The sequence below is a fragment of the Oreochromis aureus genome, linkage group 3 (assembly GCF_013358895.1).
Source record: "Oreochromis aureus strain Israel breed Guangdong linkage group 3, ZZ_aureus, whole genome shotgun sequence".
Classification (NCBI taxonomy): Eukaryota; Metazoa; Chordata; class Actinopteri; order Cichliformes; family Cichlidae; genus Oreochromis; species Oreochromis aureus.
In genome coordinates, this window is record NC_052944.1 from 63,165,862 (window position 1) to 63,183,052 (window position 17,191).

The 17,191-nt window shown below is 39.5% G+C and overlaps 1 protein-coding gene across 1 annotated transcript; it reads left to right on the plus strand.

Moving 5' to 3' along the window:
• Positions 1-9,796: 9,796 nt before the first annotated feature.
• Positions 9,797-15,772, plus strand: LOC120436314 (programmed cell death 1 ligand 1-like). Its single transcript, XM_039607124.1, has 3 exons — positions 9,797-10,599; positions 14,156-14,503; positions 14,742-15,772. The coding sequence occupies exons 1-3, from the start codon at positions 10,521-10,523 to the stop codon at positions 14,903-14,905; spliced, it is 591 nt and encodes a 196-aa protein (XP_039463058.1). The 5' UTR covers positions 9,797-10,520; the 3' UTR covers positions 14,906-15,772.
• Positions 15,773-17,191: the final 1,419 nt, after the last annotated feature.

The following is a 17,191-nucleotide window of genomic DNA, read 5'->3' on the forward strand; positions in this document are numbered from 1 at the left end:
ATGAGTTGTAGGACAAGTCTTAGTAGGACTTGTTAACAGTCCTACTAAGGGGCGGGTCAACGGCACTTCATCCATGTTTATGATCTCGTCTGGTCCGATGGAATATTCGTTTATCTTTCGTTGTGTGAATTTGCGCAAGTTTGTTGTTTTCTCTGCATAGTCGGGAGGGAGTTGCTGACACACAGTCGTCCGTGCCCTGATGGACAGTCCTTTTCGTTTTTCCGTTGGCGACTGTTTTCAGTCGGATCTGCACAGTTGAAACACCTCGTCCATTTGCTCTCTGTGTGTTCACCCAGTCTTCAATACTTTTGGGCCATCTGCTCTTATTTCCTGTGAAAGCTCTCGTCTTTTTGGACTGAGCCAGTTCGTCACGCTGGCGTCTCCAACGTCTCACCATTGATTCGTTTATACCAAGGGTACGTGCAGCAGCTCTACTTCCCCTCGCTGAGAGCCAAATCGACTGCCTTTAATTTGAAAGCTGCATCACATGCATTTCTTTTGTTTGCCATACTGAGGGTTTGTGAATGAAAGCTCTTAGCCACAACAGATGGAACTATAGAAAAGGTTCCTATCTAATTGCACAATTAGCACAAATAACACATTTAAACATATAAATCTAATCAACAAACATGAATTACTATTTATTTATTATGTATTATTTCTTAATATTTCAAGTACTGTGGGTGGCTGTGGCTCAGGTGGTAGAGCAGATCAGCTACTGATCGGAAGGTTGGTGGTTCGATCCTTGGTTTCCCCAGTCTGCATGCCAAATATCCTTGACTATCCAGAGTTGGGACCAGGAAGCAGAGTTGCAGTCTTACACGCCTCTCTGCAGCTTCTCTCCTCCTGCTACCCCCCCAAAAACCCATCTCCATTGAGACTGTGTCAGCTCCCAAACAGACAAAAAACAAACCAAAACCCAGGAATAAACAACTTAAACATAAAAAATCACAAAGAAAGAACAATACAGTATCCACATCTGAACCAAAGAGTAAAACAGTGAAATGTGGATTATTAAATATTAGGTCTCTCTCCTCCAAGTCTCTGTTAGTACATGACTTAATAATTGATCAACAAATCGATTTACTCTGCCTTACAGAAACCTGGTTGCAGCCGGATGAGTATGTTAGTTTAAATGAATCAACACCCCCGAGTCATTCTAACTACCAGAAATCCCGAAGCACAGGCCGAGGGGGCGGTGTGGCAGCAATTTTTCACACCGGTCTATTAATTAACGAAAGACCAAGACAGACTTTTAATTCATTTGAAAGCCTGATGCTTAGCCTTGTCCAACCCAGCTGTAAAACTCAGAAACCAGTCTTACTTGTTATCATCTATCGTCCACCTGGGCCTTACACAGAGTTTCTCTCTGATTTCTCAGACTTTTTATCTGATTTAGTGCTCAGCTCAGATAAAATAATTATTGTGGGTGATTTTAACATCCATGTAGATGCTATAAATGACAGCCTCAACATCGCATTTAATTTGTTATTAGACTCAATTGGCTTCTCTCAAAATGTAAAAGAACCCACCCACCACTTTAATCACACTCTAGATCTTGTTTTAACATATGACATAGAAACTGAACATTTAACAGTGTTTCCTGAAAACCCTCTGCTGTCTGATCATTTCCTGATAACATTTACATTTACAATAATTGATTACACAGCAGTGGAGAGTAGACTTTATCAAAGTAGATGTCTTTCTGAAAGTGCTGTAACTAAGTTTAAGAATATAATCCACCCACTGTTATCATCTTCAATGCCCTGTACCAACATAGAGCAGAGCAGCTATCTGAACGCTACTCCAACAGAGGTCGATTATCTTGTTAATAATTTTACCTCCTCACTACGTGCGACTCTGGATACTGTAGCTCCTGTGAAAACTAAGGCCTCAAACCAAGTACCTGACTCCGTGGTATAATTCTCAAACACGTAGCCTAAAGCAGATAACTCGTAAGCTGGAGAGGAAATGGCGTGTCACAAATTTCGAGGATCATCATTTAGCCTGGAGAAATAGTTTGCTGCTTTATAAGAAAGCCCTCCGCAAAGCCAGAACATCTTACTATTCGTCACTGATTGAAGAAAATAAGAACAACCCCAGGTTTCTCTTCAGCACTGTAGCCAGGCTGACAAAAAGTCAGAGCTCTACTGAGCCAACAATCCCTTTAACGTTAACTAGTAATGACTTCATGAACTTCTTCACAAATAAAATTTTTATCATTAGAGAAAAAATTACCAATAATCATCCCACAGATGTAATATTATCTACAGCTACTTTTAGTACCATCAATGTTAAGTTAAACTCTTTTTCTCCAATTGATCTTTCTGAGTTAACTTCAATAATTAATTCCTCCAAACCATCAACGTGTCTTTTAGACCCTATTCCTACAAAACTGCTCAAAGAAGTCCTGCCATTAATTAATTCTTCAATCTTAAATATGATCAACCTATCTCTAATAATCGGCTATGTACCACAGGCCTTCAAGGTGGCTGTAGTTAAACCTTTACTTAAAAAGCCATCTCTAGACCCAACTGTCTTAGCTAATTATAGGCCAATCTCCAACCTTCCTTTCATATCAAAAATCCTTGAAAGAGTAGTTGTCAAACAGCTAACAGATCATCTGCAGAGGAATGGCTTATTTGAAGAGTTTCAGTCAGGTTTCAGAGCTCATCACAGCACAGAAACAGCTTTAGTGAAGGTTACAAATGATCTTCTTATGGCCTCTGACAGTGGACTCATCTCTGTGCTTGTCCTGCTAGACCTCAGTGCTGCGTTCGATACTGTTGACCATAATATCCTATTAGAGCGATTAGAACATGCTGTAGGTATTACAGGTACTGCACTGCAGTGGTTTGTATCATATCTATCTAATAGACTCCAATTTGTTCAAGTAAATGGAGAGTCCTCTTCACACACTAAGGTCAATTATGGAGTTCCACAGGGTTTGGTGCTAGGACCAATTCTGTTTACATTATACATGCTTCCCTTAGGCAGCATCATTAGAAGACATAGCATAAATTTTCACTGCTATGCAGATGACACGCAGCTCTATCTATCCATGAAGCCAGGTAACACACACCAATTAGTTAAACTGCAGGAATGTCTTAAAGACATAAAGACCTGGATGTCCGCTAACTTTCTGCTTCTTAATTCAGATAAAACTGAGGTTATTGTACTCGGCCCTGAAAATCTTAGAAATATGGTATCTAAGCAGATTCTTACTCTGGATGGCATTACCTTGGCCTCCAGTAATGCTGTGAGGAACCTTGAGTCATTTTTGACCAGGACATGTCCTTCAACGCACATATTAAACAAATATGTAAGACTGCTTTCTTCCATTTGCGCAACATCTCTAAAATTAGAAATATCCTGTCCCAGAGTGACGCTGAAAAACTAGTTCATGCATTTATTACTTCCAGGCTGGACTACTGTAATTCATTATTATCAGGATGTCCTAAAAACTCGCTGAAAAGCCTTCAGCTGATCCAAAATGCTGCAGCAAGAGTACTGACAGGGACTAGAAAGAGAGAGCATATTTCTCCTGTTTTGGCTTCTCTTCATTGGCTTCCTGTTAAATCCAGAATTGAATTCAAAATCCTGCTCCTCATATACAAGGTCTTAAATAATCAGGCCCCATCTTATCTTAATGACCTTGTAGTACCATATCACCCTATTAGAGCACTTCGCTCTTGCACTGCAGGCCTACTTGTTGTTCCTAGAGTATTTAAAAGTAGAATGGGAGGCAGAGCCTTCAGTTTTCAGGCCCCTCTTCTGTGGAACCAGCTTCCAGTTTGGATTCGGGAGACAGACACTATCTCTACTTTCAAGATTAGGCTTAAAACTTTCCTTTTGCTAAAGCATATAGTTAGGGCTGGACCAGGTGACCCTGAATCCTCCCTTAGTTATGCTGCAATAGACGTAGGCTGCCGGGGATTCCCATGATGCATTGAGTTTTTCCTTTCCAGTCACCTTTCTCACTCACTATGTGTTAATAGACCTCTCTGCATCGAATCATATCTGTTATTAATCTCTGTCTCTCTTCCACAGCATGTCTTTATCCTGTTTTCTTCTTTCACCCCAACCGGTCGCAGCAGATGGCCGCCTCCCTGAGCCTGGTTCTGCCGGAGGTTTCTTCCTGTTAAAGGGAGTTTTTCCTTCCCACTGTCGCCAAAGTGCTTGCTCATAGGGGGTCATATGATTGTTGGGTTTTTCTCTGTATTTATTATTGTGCAATCTACTGTACAATATAAAGCACCTTGAGGCGACTTTTGTTGTGATTTGGCGCTATATAAATAAAATTGAATTGAATTGAATTGAATTGAATTGGGCAAGATACTAACCCCGAGTTGCACTCCCATGCGTTCATCGGAGTATGAATGTGTATAAATGTAGTTTACATTGCACCTGAGCTTAGAAGTGCTTGTGTGAATGAGGCATGTTGTATAGAGCGCTTTGAGTACTCCGGGAGAGTAGAAAAGCGCTATATAAGAATCAGACCATTTACCAAGTACTTATTGTATCAACCTTAACTATCTAATAAAATTAACTTAAATGCGAGAGTTGCCTATGACGGCAGCTACAATGGGAATGATGTTTGTCTGATGATACAAACTGTTGACTTGCTCAGTAGTGAAGACATGTATCACAGTGACCTGTAGATAGACATTTAAGATACCGTGGGGACTGATGCAACTGATGGATTGTCACTTTCACTTCTGGGAAAATTAAACGGGTCAGAAGATGACTTCTCTGGTCACAGCCTGTAAATAAATGACTCGGCGAAACACAAACACAACTGGTCAAAATGTTAATTTCGTAACAACATCATCCTCAGTTAAAGCAGAAATAAGTTGGAGAAGGAAAGTTCACATTTTCTCCTCCTGCAGTGTTTCATTAAAGTTCTTTGCTTTGAATGTTTCCTGTTTGTCCGAAACAGCCACGTAAAAACAAACAACTGCACGATACTTCAGATCGTCACATTGTTGCTTTACTTTCTTTCTTTTCTGCTGGTCGCTGCTTTGTCTGTGTGTAATACTGTCAACAGGATTTGGTCAGAATTAATAATTTAGCTAAAGCACTGGAAGCTGCTAAACATCTGTTTCTTTTGTGGTGGAAGATTTCTCTTCTCATGTATTAATCACATATTTAATCATATCACATTAGTAATACTAATTTCACTTTCTCACTTAGTTGTATGCATGTGCACCACAGATGGGCCTTATGCTCTACACACACAGTGAGGCCATTGTAATGGGAGACATTAAACAGATAGTGAGACTATTTTTGTTTGAGGGATGTAAATACTTAGGTGATGGCTAAGCAAAACACAAGGTCAAAATTAGATAGACAACCTAAAAAGGTTATTGTCTGGCTTTTTTCAGTGTTTTATTTGTTCATGAGTAAAACAGTTTGGCTGAGATTAAAGTTATTAGATTAGATAAAATAAAATTAAACTGGGTTCCTCCTTGGTTTTTACACAGCTGAATAAACGTCAAACAGAATACTGATTAAACAGAAGTATGAGACGGTCGAGAATTTACACCAGTGTCCTGTTATATTTTAGATAGCAATGAGCAGACGGCCGAGTTTATTAAAGTCCACCGAGACAGCGGTGACGCAAATCAGAAGGCCAGACCGTCCAATTTCACAGCCGTTTACTTCCGGCCTACCCGACCTTCTGAGGACCCGGCCCACATAGACCGCGAAGGCCGGGTCATCAGGAGGATGCAGCACATGAATTTGGACATGACCTCTGTATATAAGATGTAAGGGCAGTGGCTACAATTCAGAGATGATCCTGGTGTTTCACTGGGATGCTCTCTCCGCATTGCAATGTGTTCATTAAACCCACTTCAAATCAAGCGCACTGGGTCTGTTGCAGGTTATTGTTAAAATTTCCACAACACTTCAGCCTGAGCTTTAAAATGTGAGCAAAACAGGCCTCGAGGTGAAGAGTGATGGTGGTTAAGTGCTGTTATTAGGTGTTAATGAGGAGAAAAGAGATGTGCTGCCACCTGTTTGCTGTGATTAAACATGTACATGAGATTTTATTCACTTGTTCTCATGGATAAATTCACTTTAAAACATATTCTATAAAAATGGTTTGTGAATGACAGAAATAAATAATACTAACACCTAATCTTGGGGGCTTTATTATGTACACTGTTACACTTGACCTCATAAAATTCAGCAGACAGATGTTGCAGCTGTGCCAGACGTCATGTTTCATTGTGGTGTGTGTGTTTGGCACCACAGGGCCACCGTACATTGATCTAAAATGAAGGTTCTCCATTTAAAACTTCCTCAGTGAATCCATTCTGCATCTTTCATGGTGAATTAAACATTGGCTCACATGCTGCTGTGTTAGAGGAGCAGACTGAGCTTTAAGAGCCAAACAGCTTTTATCTTTGAGTCTAAGTTCTGGTTAAAGAAGGTTTATAGTTGGAGTTTATCAAAAGTCAGCACTGAGAGGAAGTCTGATTTATAAGCCTTTCTTGGGCAAGATCCAGTAAACATAGATCAGATTGTCATTACTAAATGCTCTAATAATGAATAACGTGTCTGGTAAACACTGAAAACAGGTCCACCAGACCTGAACAGCACACAAGAGTTAAATGTTTCAGACAGGACTGGTACACATAGGAAAGTGTTTTTGAATTATTCTTGTTTTAATTTATTAGTTGGAAACAACTTAACAGGCTCCCAACATCCTCTAAACTCAGAGAACTTGTGACAGTGGAAATAGCTGCATTTACACTCTGGTTCATGTGTCGTTTCAGACACGGTTGTGAGCTGGAAAGCTGCAGCCGTGTCTGTAAATCACGACAACCATGAATAAAGTGTGTGTAAATTGCGAACATGTGGTTGGGTCTGTCATGCATCATCCACAACCCCATTTAAAGTTAGAACCATCTATACCTAAGAAAGCATTTATAAAGGAAAATGAAAGTCCAACAGTACCTCAAGACTCAAACAAAACTCAAATGCACAAAGTGATGAGGGACATAAAAATGTTTAATTCAAGATGCAAACATAACTCACCTGAGGTCTGCATAATATTTGCATAATGATTTTCTAGTCTGAAAGAGGAAACAATAAAGTTTCCTTAAGTGTAAGAGTGGCCTTGATCATAAGGTGTCAAAAACAGCATATGTGCTGCCACCTGTTGGCTGGTTTAAGCCACTTAAGCTGTGAAATTCTGTAAAGTAATAATTATAGTCTATAAAAACCAAAGTGATCTCTGTTGGTCTTGGTGTATCTGCAGTTGAAGTTTGACTTTAATGCAATGAGTCATCACCAATGTCATGTTTATATGTTTAAATCTCCTGTGTTTGACATTTTATTTTGTGTATCTCCATCATCACGTGCGTCCTTAGGACAAACCAACAAAAATGAGTTTTGGTGTGTAGATTTTTCTTTTCTTTTTTTTAATTCTTCTTTGCTTCTGTTTGTATTTATACATTTGTGTTCCCTAAGTGGCGACTTATTCTGTACTTTACAGGATTAAGGGTGTCGGCATGGCAAAGCTTTCATCTTTTATCACAAGATGCAACAACAAAACTGATTCCAAGAGACCTCTGAAGGTGATGCTACTCCTCATAATGATTCCAGATAAGTACTCTGTTAAAATAATAAAATAAAAGAGCAGCACCCGCTGATGTAGACTGGGTGTACAAACACTTGTAGACCCATATATGCGTCTACAAACAAGTGTTTGTACACCCAGTCTACATCAGCAGGGAGAATGTATTTTAACAACACTCATTTTTGAAGATTTTGTTGCACACAAGTCCCTGCACTTTAAAGCAGTAGCATAGAATAGATTAGAATAGAATAGAATAGACATTTATTAACCTTTATTATTATAAATTTGGGTGTTACACAGCTCTTATAGCAAGAGGAATATAAAATATAGAAGGGAGATACAAAGTGGTCCTATATTCATAAGCAACTGAAGTTCGTATATACAGATAACAATGCACAGTAATATGTATAGAAAAATTGTACAGAGATATGTACACAAGTGTGTAAAACAAGCTGGTGAGTAAGATAATCAAAAAGTGTTAAACTGTGTTATAGAGTCTGAGAACTGCTGGTAAGAATGACCTGCGGTAGCGCTCGTTCCTACACTGTGGGTGTAAAAGTCCACTGCTGTACGAGCTGCTCAGAGCTCGTACAGTCTCATGCAGGGGGTGGGTGTTGTCCATGATGGATGTTAGCTTAGACAACATCCTCTCCTTCCAACCTGCTCGATGGACTTCAGCGGGCAGTCCAGCACAGAGCTGGCCCTCCTGACCAGCTTGTTGAGTTTCCCCCTGTCCCTCTCTGCCATTCCACCACTCCAGCAGACCACAGCATAAAAGACAGCAGACGCCACCACAGTGTCCTAAAACGTCCTTAGGAGAGTCCCGTTCAACCTAAAGGATCTCAGCCGCTGTAGCAGGTGGAGACGACTTAGACCCTTTTTTAAAGTGCATTTGTGTTCATGGACCAGTCCAGTTTGTTATTGAGGTGAACACCCAGGTATTTGTACTCCTCCACCGTTTCAGTGTCCAAACCCTGGATGTTCACTCATGTAATGGTACTAGTACTAGTAATAGTAAACCTCAGGTAGTTCATTCTGTAGAAAGAGTCATTTTACTGGAAGGCTTCACAGACAGTAATCTGACAGTTGAGGTTATAGGATACTTTCAGAAAAGACATTTCATATAAGGTCAAAACAGTGCTTTAATGAATAAAGTTTTTTCTTAGCTTATTGGGGGACTGTGCTTTAGTGGATAGTAAATACAAAAAATATGATACAGTCACACTAACTATTAAATAATGAATAAATTACATAAATGTCATGATTTGTTGGTTTGTTTTTTCAGAAAGCATGACTTTGTAAGTAAACTATTTCAGTATAAACTTTGTTAATAATTATTTTATGTCTTCAGGATTACCGGAGATCTGTCGCTATGGCGACCAAGTAAAAACATCTTTAAGACATCTTTATTTTAACCCAACATTGTGCAAATTGTGTGTGTGTGTGTGTGTGTGTGTGTGTGTGTGTGTGTCTGGAGGGGGGCTAATGATGTATCACAAGAATAACAGGTGAAAGTATTAGTGGGTGATATATAGAATATACTTGATGTATTGAGTTTTTCCATGTACGATGGTTAAAATTGATTTATCATAATTATCGAGTATAAACTGCTATGGCAGTATTAAGCTGCTACATTTAATTCACTGAGTTTCTTTTTCTCCCACTCACTGCGAATGCATCATTAAATGCTGCCCCCTCCCAACCGGAACATTTTCTACTTGGCAAGCAGCTAGATTATCTAGACTGTTGTTTCTGTAATTTTAAGTAATCACATTTTTATTTTACTATTTTTATATGTTATGTGCACAAAAATGCACCCTTTTAATTTCATTTGGTTAGTTTTCTCTTGTGAATTCTGGCTTGATGTCCTTTTTCTTGCCATGATCTTCTGTTTGTTAAAGGTTTAGTGTTGACCACAGAAAGACACTTACTGTGACTTCATGTCACAGTATTTGTGAAAAACCTCTGTGTGCAACTGGTGCTTAAAAATGGTTGAAATAAAACATTCAAATTCATTCAGATTGTTTATATTCAAAGTAGAAAATAATATTGAATGGTCGATTTCAATGAGTATACCAGTGCAATTCTCGGCTCTATAAGGTAGAATATAACATTTGTTAAAATTCATGTTAAAAAACAAGTTTAAACTATTAAACCATCAAAATGTTAACTTAAGCCTTAGAGCTGAACAAAAGGCTGGAAGTTTCTCTGATGTTCTGAAATGGAGAAGAAAACCTGGTGTTACAAAAAACTCTCACTGAAAAATAGAAAATCTCATCTTCAACTGTTTTATAGAAGTTGGAAAGGGAAAGAGGTCAGACTGAACATTTTTTTCAACATTTTAGTCTGCAAACGAACCAACAAATGACAGTCCTGTGTATAAGACCAAAGTAACTGTGTTAATTCTGACATCTAAAGCGCCACCTGTTTCATTTGTCGAAACCGATTGTTGTTTTCTGCAGCAAAGCTTTTGTTTTTCCAGCTGATGCACAGACCTCCTAGCTAGCTCCTCCCCCAGTGCAGAAAACACCCATAGCAGTCAGCTGTTCCCTCAGTTGGAACTTCCCCGTCAGTGTTGCGGATCCACGCAGCTTCAGCGTTTCTTTGCATTTTTAGATTCGGGGATTAATTTTAGATATATCTGGAATATACTGAAGACTTTTCAATGGAACAAGACGAGAGGATGAAATATCTGCGTCCCACCGCGGACTATGGAGAAAGATTAAGACCCAACCCGACCCGTCCTTCTTGCGACCAAGATGGCGTTCGGATTTCATGTCGAGGCGGCGCAGTACATGCGCATGCGTCAGCGAGCTCCTTGACGCTTCCTGCTGGCTTCGCGTACGCATGTAGTGGAAGTTCTGGACTGTATTGGCTCTCGGTATCCGAGTGGGATTTAATGTTTTACCGACGGAGCTAATGCAGATGCAGTATGGTTTTGAAGCTCTCACTCCTATTTGCACTTTCATGGACTTGGGTGTCTTTCCCTTGTTTGGTTTCTGCGTTTAAAGGTAAGCTGAGATTTATTTGTTAAGTAATAACAATAAACAGTTTTCTAAAAAAAAAAAAAATCTAAATAATTTAAAACCCTCTAGGGTCAACGGTGCCTCCAAATGGCATGAACAATTTAAGATAACATGGCAATAAGATGCAGCTACCTTGAGTCTATATTTCAACTTGTGTGAAAAGTGTGGACTCAAATTATATATCAGATTTTAAATTGTATTGACAGGCCATGTAAAACCAGATTTATGATTATAAACTGTTTTTTCCTGAATAATGTTTTTTTTTCCCTCAATGCTATTTTTACGTTAAAAACGGCATTTTCTTCGGACAGCGTTAGCGAACGCCTTAGGTAACGCCTTAGTGCACAGGTGTCGAACTCCAGGCCTCGAGGGCCGGTGTCCTGCAGCTTTTAGATGTGTCCTTGATCCAACGCAGCTGATTTAAATAGCTAAATTACCTCTTCAACATGTCTTAAAGTTCTCCAGAGGCCTGGTAATGAACTAATCATTTGATTCAGGTGTGTTGACCCAGGGTGAGATCTAAAACCTGCAGGACATCGGCCCTCGAGGCCTGGAGTTCGACACCCCTGCCTTAGTGTTACCTTAGCGTTACTTAAGGCGTTAGACACAGGCAAGCGAGCGAACACAAATGTCTCGCGAGCGTACACAAATGTCTCGCGAGCGCGCACATGCTCGACCAATCAAAAATGATGTGGTTGCTTAATGAGGGGAGTGGCGTAAGGAGAGAGATGTGAGATATTTGTGCCCATATGCAGATATTCAGTCCATTGTTCCTTCAGTGGGCTGGTTTCAGCCATTGTATCTTATTTGATGCAGAACACCTGATTGTTCTGTAAATAGTTTTTCATGGTGAGGCTTTGGCTGCATTTTTATGTAAATAGCTGCATATTACTTTGTTGTTTGCAAAACCTGTGCATAGGTTTTTAATGTTTACGATTTACATTTGAATTTCAAGTTATGAAAATGATTCTTTAAAGATGTTTGAGGTTGTTACAGTAAAACATGACTTTTTCGACTCTGGTTTTATGTTTTTATCTGATTTTTAGATCAATTGTGTTAATACAGTGTGCGAAAATAAAAACATAACTGTAAATTCAGACATGCGAGGTTGTGCTGAAAAGAATTATATCAAACAAGGCAAAGCTGTTTGAAAAGGTGAAATGTAGAAGTCAAATCAAAAGTAGTGAAAAATTGCCCAATTATATCCCGGACCCCAGAGAGTTAATATGTAAAGTACACATTATTATCAAGTAGTATAATAGTATTATTAAACAATTTCCCTCGGGATAAATAAAGTATTATCAATCATTTTCATTTTATGGGGATAATTATGCTCATACAGTTGAATATGTGCTGTATTGAGTACAGCTAAATGTAATGATCATGTGACTTTCAAAAATTCAAAAATTTAAAAAAATTGATATTTAACAGGAAACTTTCAACATGTTAAAACTGTCGTCAACCAACTCTACTGTGTCAAGTTTCATCTCTCTCGGTTCTAAAATTTCAACATATTCATATTCAAAAATTTCCTATTCTGTGCTTGATTTGAAGTTTTCCATCTCCTGATGGAGAGGGCAAAGGAGATCCAACTTCCTGTTATTGGACTCCAACACATTTAACTGAATGTCAGCTGATATTTGCAAGACTCAACAAGTTTATTGTCATTTTGTATGGTGTTACCCAGCCTAAAACGAAATACTGTTTCTCACCAGCCTCTACAGTGCAATAAGCAATACAGTTTAAAAAGAATAAATTCAGTTTAAAACAATAAGTTTCTAAGTCTAAGTTCTAAAACAAACTCCAGTCACATTCGTTTGGGTAGATAGCAGCAGTCTTTTCACAGAAAGGGATGGTTAAATTAGATAGTGTGTGTGTGTGTGTGTGTGTGTGTGTGTGTGTGTGTGTGTGTGTGGATAGGGGCAACACAGTCTGCTTGTTGATCTTACAGTGTAGCTGTGTGAATGGCTGTGTGGGTGGGGGGCACAGACCATTTATCAGTCTCACGGCTTGTGCAAAGAACCCTTCCAGCATCCTGGTGGTTCTGCAGCTGATGCTCCTGTACCTCTTATCAGACGGCAGGAGTGAGAACAGGCCATGAGAGGGGTGGTGGGAGGTGATGATGGAGATAGCCAGTCTCCTGAAGGAGTGGAGACACTTTTGTGCTTTTTTGGTAACTGCAGTGGTGTTAATGGAGAAGGACAGGTCATCAGCAAGGTGTACACCCAGGAACTTAACACTGCTGACCCTCTCCACAGCAGCACCATCTATGGTGAGGTCAGTGTGGTGATCTCTGCCACCCTTCCTGAAATTGATCACCACCTCTTTTGTTTTGTCCACATTGATGGTGAGATTGTAGGATCTGCACCACACTCCAAGCTGCTCCACGTCCATTTTATAGGCAGACTCGTTGTTGTCAGTGATGAGACCAACCACAGTTGTGTCGTCTGCAAACTTCAATATGTGGTTAGTGCTGAACCTGGCTGTACAGTCATGTGTGAGCAGGCTAAACCCCTTAACAGGATTGTTGTGTGGGTGTTCGAGTCCATGTATTGTTTGCAGAATGTCTGCAGAAACCACACATGCCTAACCCTCATTTGCTATCCCACTACATATAAACAAAAACCTGCTTCTCTTGCAGACCAATCCCTGTTTGAATGTGTTATTATCTGGCAAGATAATCACAGAAGCACAGTTAAGCGTTAAACAGACATGCACCATTCTGTGGAACTACTCCAACCACAGTTTACATTGCAAATTCCAGATGTTATAGTATCAGATTTATTTGTATCTATGAAAAGTGTCATGTATAAATCAGGCTTTAAAAAACCAACATGATTAGTTGTGAGCATCATTACCTTACTTTTTAGACAATGTATAAAGACAGTATAAACCTTCACTGAGAGCAATAGGTGAAGTAAACAACAGAAAACAAACAAACGAGATTGAACTGTTTGTTAACATTGTGAAAAAATAGCATAGCCTGCAACCCAACATGGTCGAGTATGGAAAACCAAAGCCACAAATTCATGCAGACACCTAACACCTATGTGTTGTTTTTCTACAAATGATCGCTGAATAAAATCAGACTGCCACTGTCTACTAATGGGGAGGTTGGTGGTTCAGTCCCTGGTTCCTCTAGTCTGCCTGAAAGTGCCTCAAAGTGAGCTTCTGCCTGTGTGCAGGTCTGTACATGCATGTGTCACCTTGAGATGCAGTGTATTTAAAATTGGCAGATTTTTTTTCTTGTTGGCTGAACATTTGTGTGATAGTTACTGGTAAATGACTGCAGATGACAACATCTGCCAATAAATGTGTCACCCGTTAAAGTGAAAAACCATGTTCTAAAATAAAACCTGTTTTCTCTTGTTAAGACAAAAAAGAAGAAAATGACTCAGTTCTTTAGTGAAATTGTTGGATCCCATAAATTTTATTTTTTAAGGTCTCGGATATCCGTGGTCTCTCATCGTAATAAAAAGTACTGTAGAAAAGAGTAACTGCACTTTTTAATGCCTATAACCCATGTTGTTTCCTCTTTCAGACCAGATGAACATCACAGCTGGACAGAACGTCACTCTGCCATGTCACGCTCCAAACAACATCGTAGTTGTAGAGTGGAGTAGAGCTGACCTGGAGCCCGAACATGTCCTTGTGTACCGGGACGGTCACTTTGTTGTAGATGAGCAGCATCCATCTTTTAAGAACCGGGTGGATCTGCAGGACAGACAGATGAATGATGGAGACGTGTCTCTGATTCTGAAGGATGTGACGACTAATGACACTGGAACATACGAGTGTCGTGTCTTCAAGATGGGAGCAAACCGCAGAAAGAGAGCTAATCAGGGTGGTGACCTCATCAGCAGCATCTACCTGAGTGTTGATCCTCCAGGTGAGTGAGTAGAGTTGAGTGTGTGTGTGATCAGAGGTGAAGCTGCTTCCTGGTTGTTGATGTTTGTTTCTAAAGATGTTGTTGATGAGACTTTGTAGAAAGCAGCTGGTCTGAGTGATGTGATCAGAGTGCAGTAGATAATGTCTGACAGCAGTTTGAAGAGGAAATGGATTCTGTTCTGTTCTTCACTCATCACCTACCTGACAGCTGACACCTCACACCTGTTTCTCACCTGCAGGTCAGACAGGAGGACACACAGAGGATGGAGGGAAGAGTGGATCTGTTGGACTAATAGCTGGTCTGATAGTTCCTGCTGTGATTCTTGTTGCTGCTTTTTTGATCTACAGAAAACAGAAGCACGATCTGGATTACCAGTCTCCTGTTGAAATGAATCCTGTTTGAAACATCTCAGAGCTTTTCCACCTCAGCTCCGAGTCTCCTTCTGTTGCTCCAAATTCCCAGTGTGTCACTCAGCACAGGAACAAACAGATGATCTGAGGACGTGTTTATCATGAAACATGTGCTAAATTTGTTTTTCAGGGTTTTTCTAAAGGGGATTTATTTCTGTGACTGAAAAACTGACTGGTTGTTATGGTTATTATTATTTGTTTATTATTTATGATATTATTTTGTTTAGCATTATTTTTGAAGGAGTTCCATTTGGCTCTCTTTGAAGCCACATTTAGGTAATTACACCTGTACCTGTGCATCCTTGTCTGCTTGTCTGAGAGAAAACAAAAGCACATTTTATATTAATCCTTTCATTAATTTTTGGAGAAAAGCATTAATGACTTATTCACTGAACCTCTACTTAACATGTCATTTGTTTTATGTACAGTGGTCCCTCGCTATAATGCGGTTCACCTGTTGCTGCCTCGTTGTTTTGCAGATTTTTTTTGGTGTAATTTTGCATGCTGTTTTTTTTTTTGTTTTTGTGTTTTTTACAGTGCATTGTGTTCTGCGTTCTGATTGATTGGCTGTAGACCATTATCAGTCTTGTGCCGTGTCTCCTGTACAGTACAGAATGCGTTCAGCTCGTCAAATTTACATAAATCTTCGATCGCTTGCAGTGTGACTCTGAAGTGCTGTACTGTGTGTTTGTAAGTTTTGTTGACGAAATGTTTTGCACCATCAAAGGCGGGTGTCTTTGGTTTCATTCTGTAATACTGGACTTATTTTTCTACGAAGGTTTGAAACTTGAGAGAGCTTAACCAAGAGAGAAAAGTGTGAAAATGTATAGTGAGGGGTTTTACAGCTCAACATGTAAAACCAATAATAATTGTAAAAAATAAAGTTGAGTACTTCGTGGATTTCACCTATCGCGGGTTATTTTTAGAACGTAACTACCGCGATAAACGAGGGACCGCTGTATATTATTACTGTAGCATTTTAACATTAATTTAAATGTTAAGTACAATGTAAGAGTCTTTGAATCAAATCACATCCTAGTGGCTAACAGCATGTAATGCTGACCTAATTCTACATCCTTTCATATTTAAAACATTGTTGGTAACTTCTAATAAAATTCTGACTCTTATCTTTGTGTGGTTTGTATTATTTCCATTGTGGTATCTTCTGCAGCTCAGGATGATGCTGTATTTTGAATCATCCATCCATCCATCCTCATCCGCTTTATCCGAGATCGGGTCGCGGGGGCAGCAGCCTAAGCAGAGAAGCCCAGACCTCCCTCTCCCCAGCCACCTCCTCCAGCTCATCCGGGGGAATACCAAGGCGTTCCCAGGCCAGCCGAGAGATATAATCTCTCCAGCGCGTCCTGGGTCTGCCCCGGGGCCTCCTCCCGGTTGAATCATTACTCTCTTATTAAAATTATTTGAATTAATCATTTGATGTAATAACAAAAGTAACATCGCTGTTCAGGAAAAAGGGGGAGTTGAAAATGGTTTGACAGTTGACCTTGTGGCGGCACAATCCATAAATTAATCCATTAACCTTCACAGGACACAGGAAACTGCTGCTCGGATTAATTAGCATTTTTAACCATTATTACTCTCAGCAGGACTAAAATATTGTATGTTGACCAACTCTGCTAGTGTGAAAGGATGAGAACGTGAATGAACCGTCATCAGTGACTCATAACAATCAATGAACAATAAAGTCAGAAGCCTTTTCCACAGGGCCTGCACTAACTTCCTCAGTTCAAAAGAAATTACTTTATACATGTCAGAACTGAAACTCTATTAATAGAAAAACGTGTTTGAATACAGATTTTTTTAAATATTTATTTATTTATTTACTACAACTGCTGGTACGCAGTGACTGAAGTGTAGGCTGCGCTGTGTGCTCAGCTACTATGAAAGAGGGAAAAATGTGACAACTGCTTATTGTGATTACAGGGGTTTCTAACTGAGGTTTTATTGTGATGGCTAATATAAAGAAAACTTTGCTGGGCTCACTTTGTAGTACACTCTTCTGGACCTGTGTTCCTCTTTGTTGTTCTGTTCACATTTTAGGAATATCCAATCAAATTTCCCATTTTTATAACAGATTTATATTCAGTATGATAAGTGTAGCGGTCAAACTTAAACAGGGTAGAGCACACGCATGTTTAAGTTTGAGCCTCATCAACTGTATCTTTACAGATAAATCTAAATTACACTGAGACAGTCTGTGAATAAATAATGTAATCTGGGTAGCTATTTTGACTTAAGTCCAAAGGTGCACAAGAAA

Coding starts and splice junctions, on each gene's coding strand:
- LOC120436314 (XM_039607124.1), top strand. CDS start 10,521: ATGGTTTTGAAGCTCTCACTCCTATTTGCACTTTCATGGACTTGGGTG. Junction 10,600..14,155: donor TTTGGTTTCTGCGTTTAAAG/GTAAGCTGAGAT, acceptor TTCCTCTTTCAG/ACCAGATGAACATCACAGCT. Junction 14,504..14,741: donor CCTGAGTGTTGATCCTCCAG/GTGAGTGAGTAG, acceptor TCTCACCTGCAG/GTCAGACAGGAGGACACACA.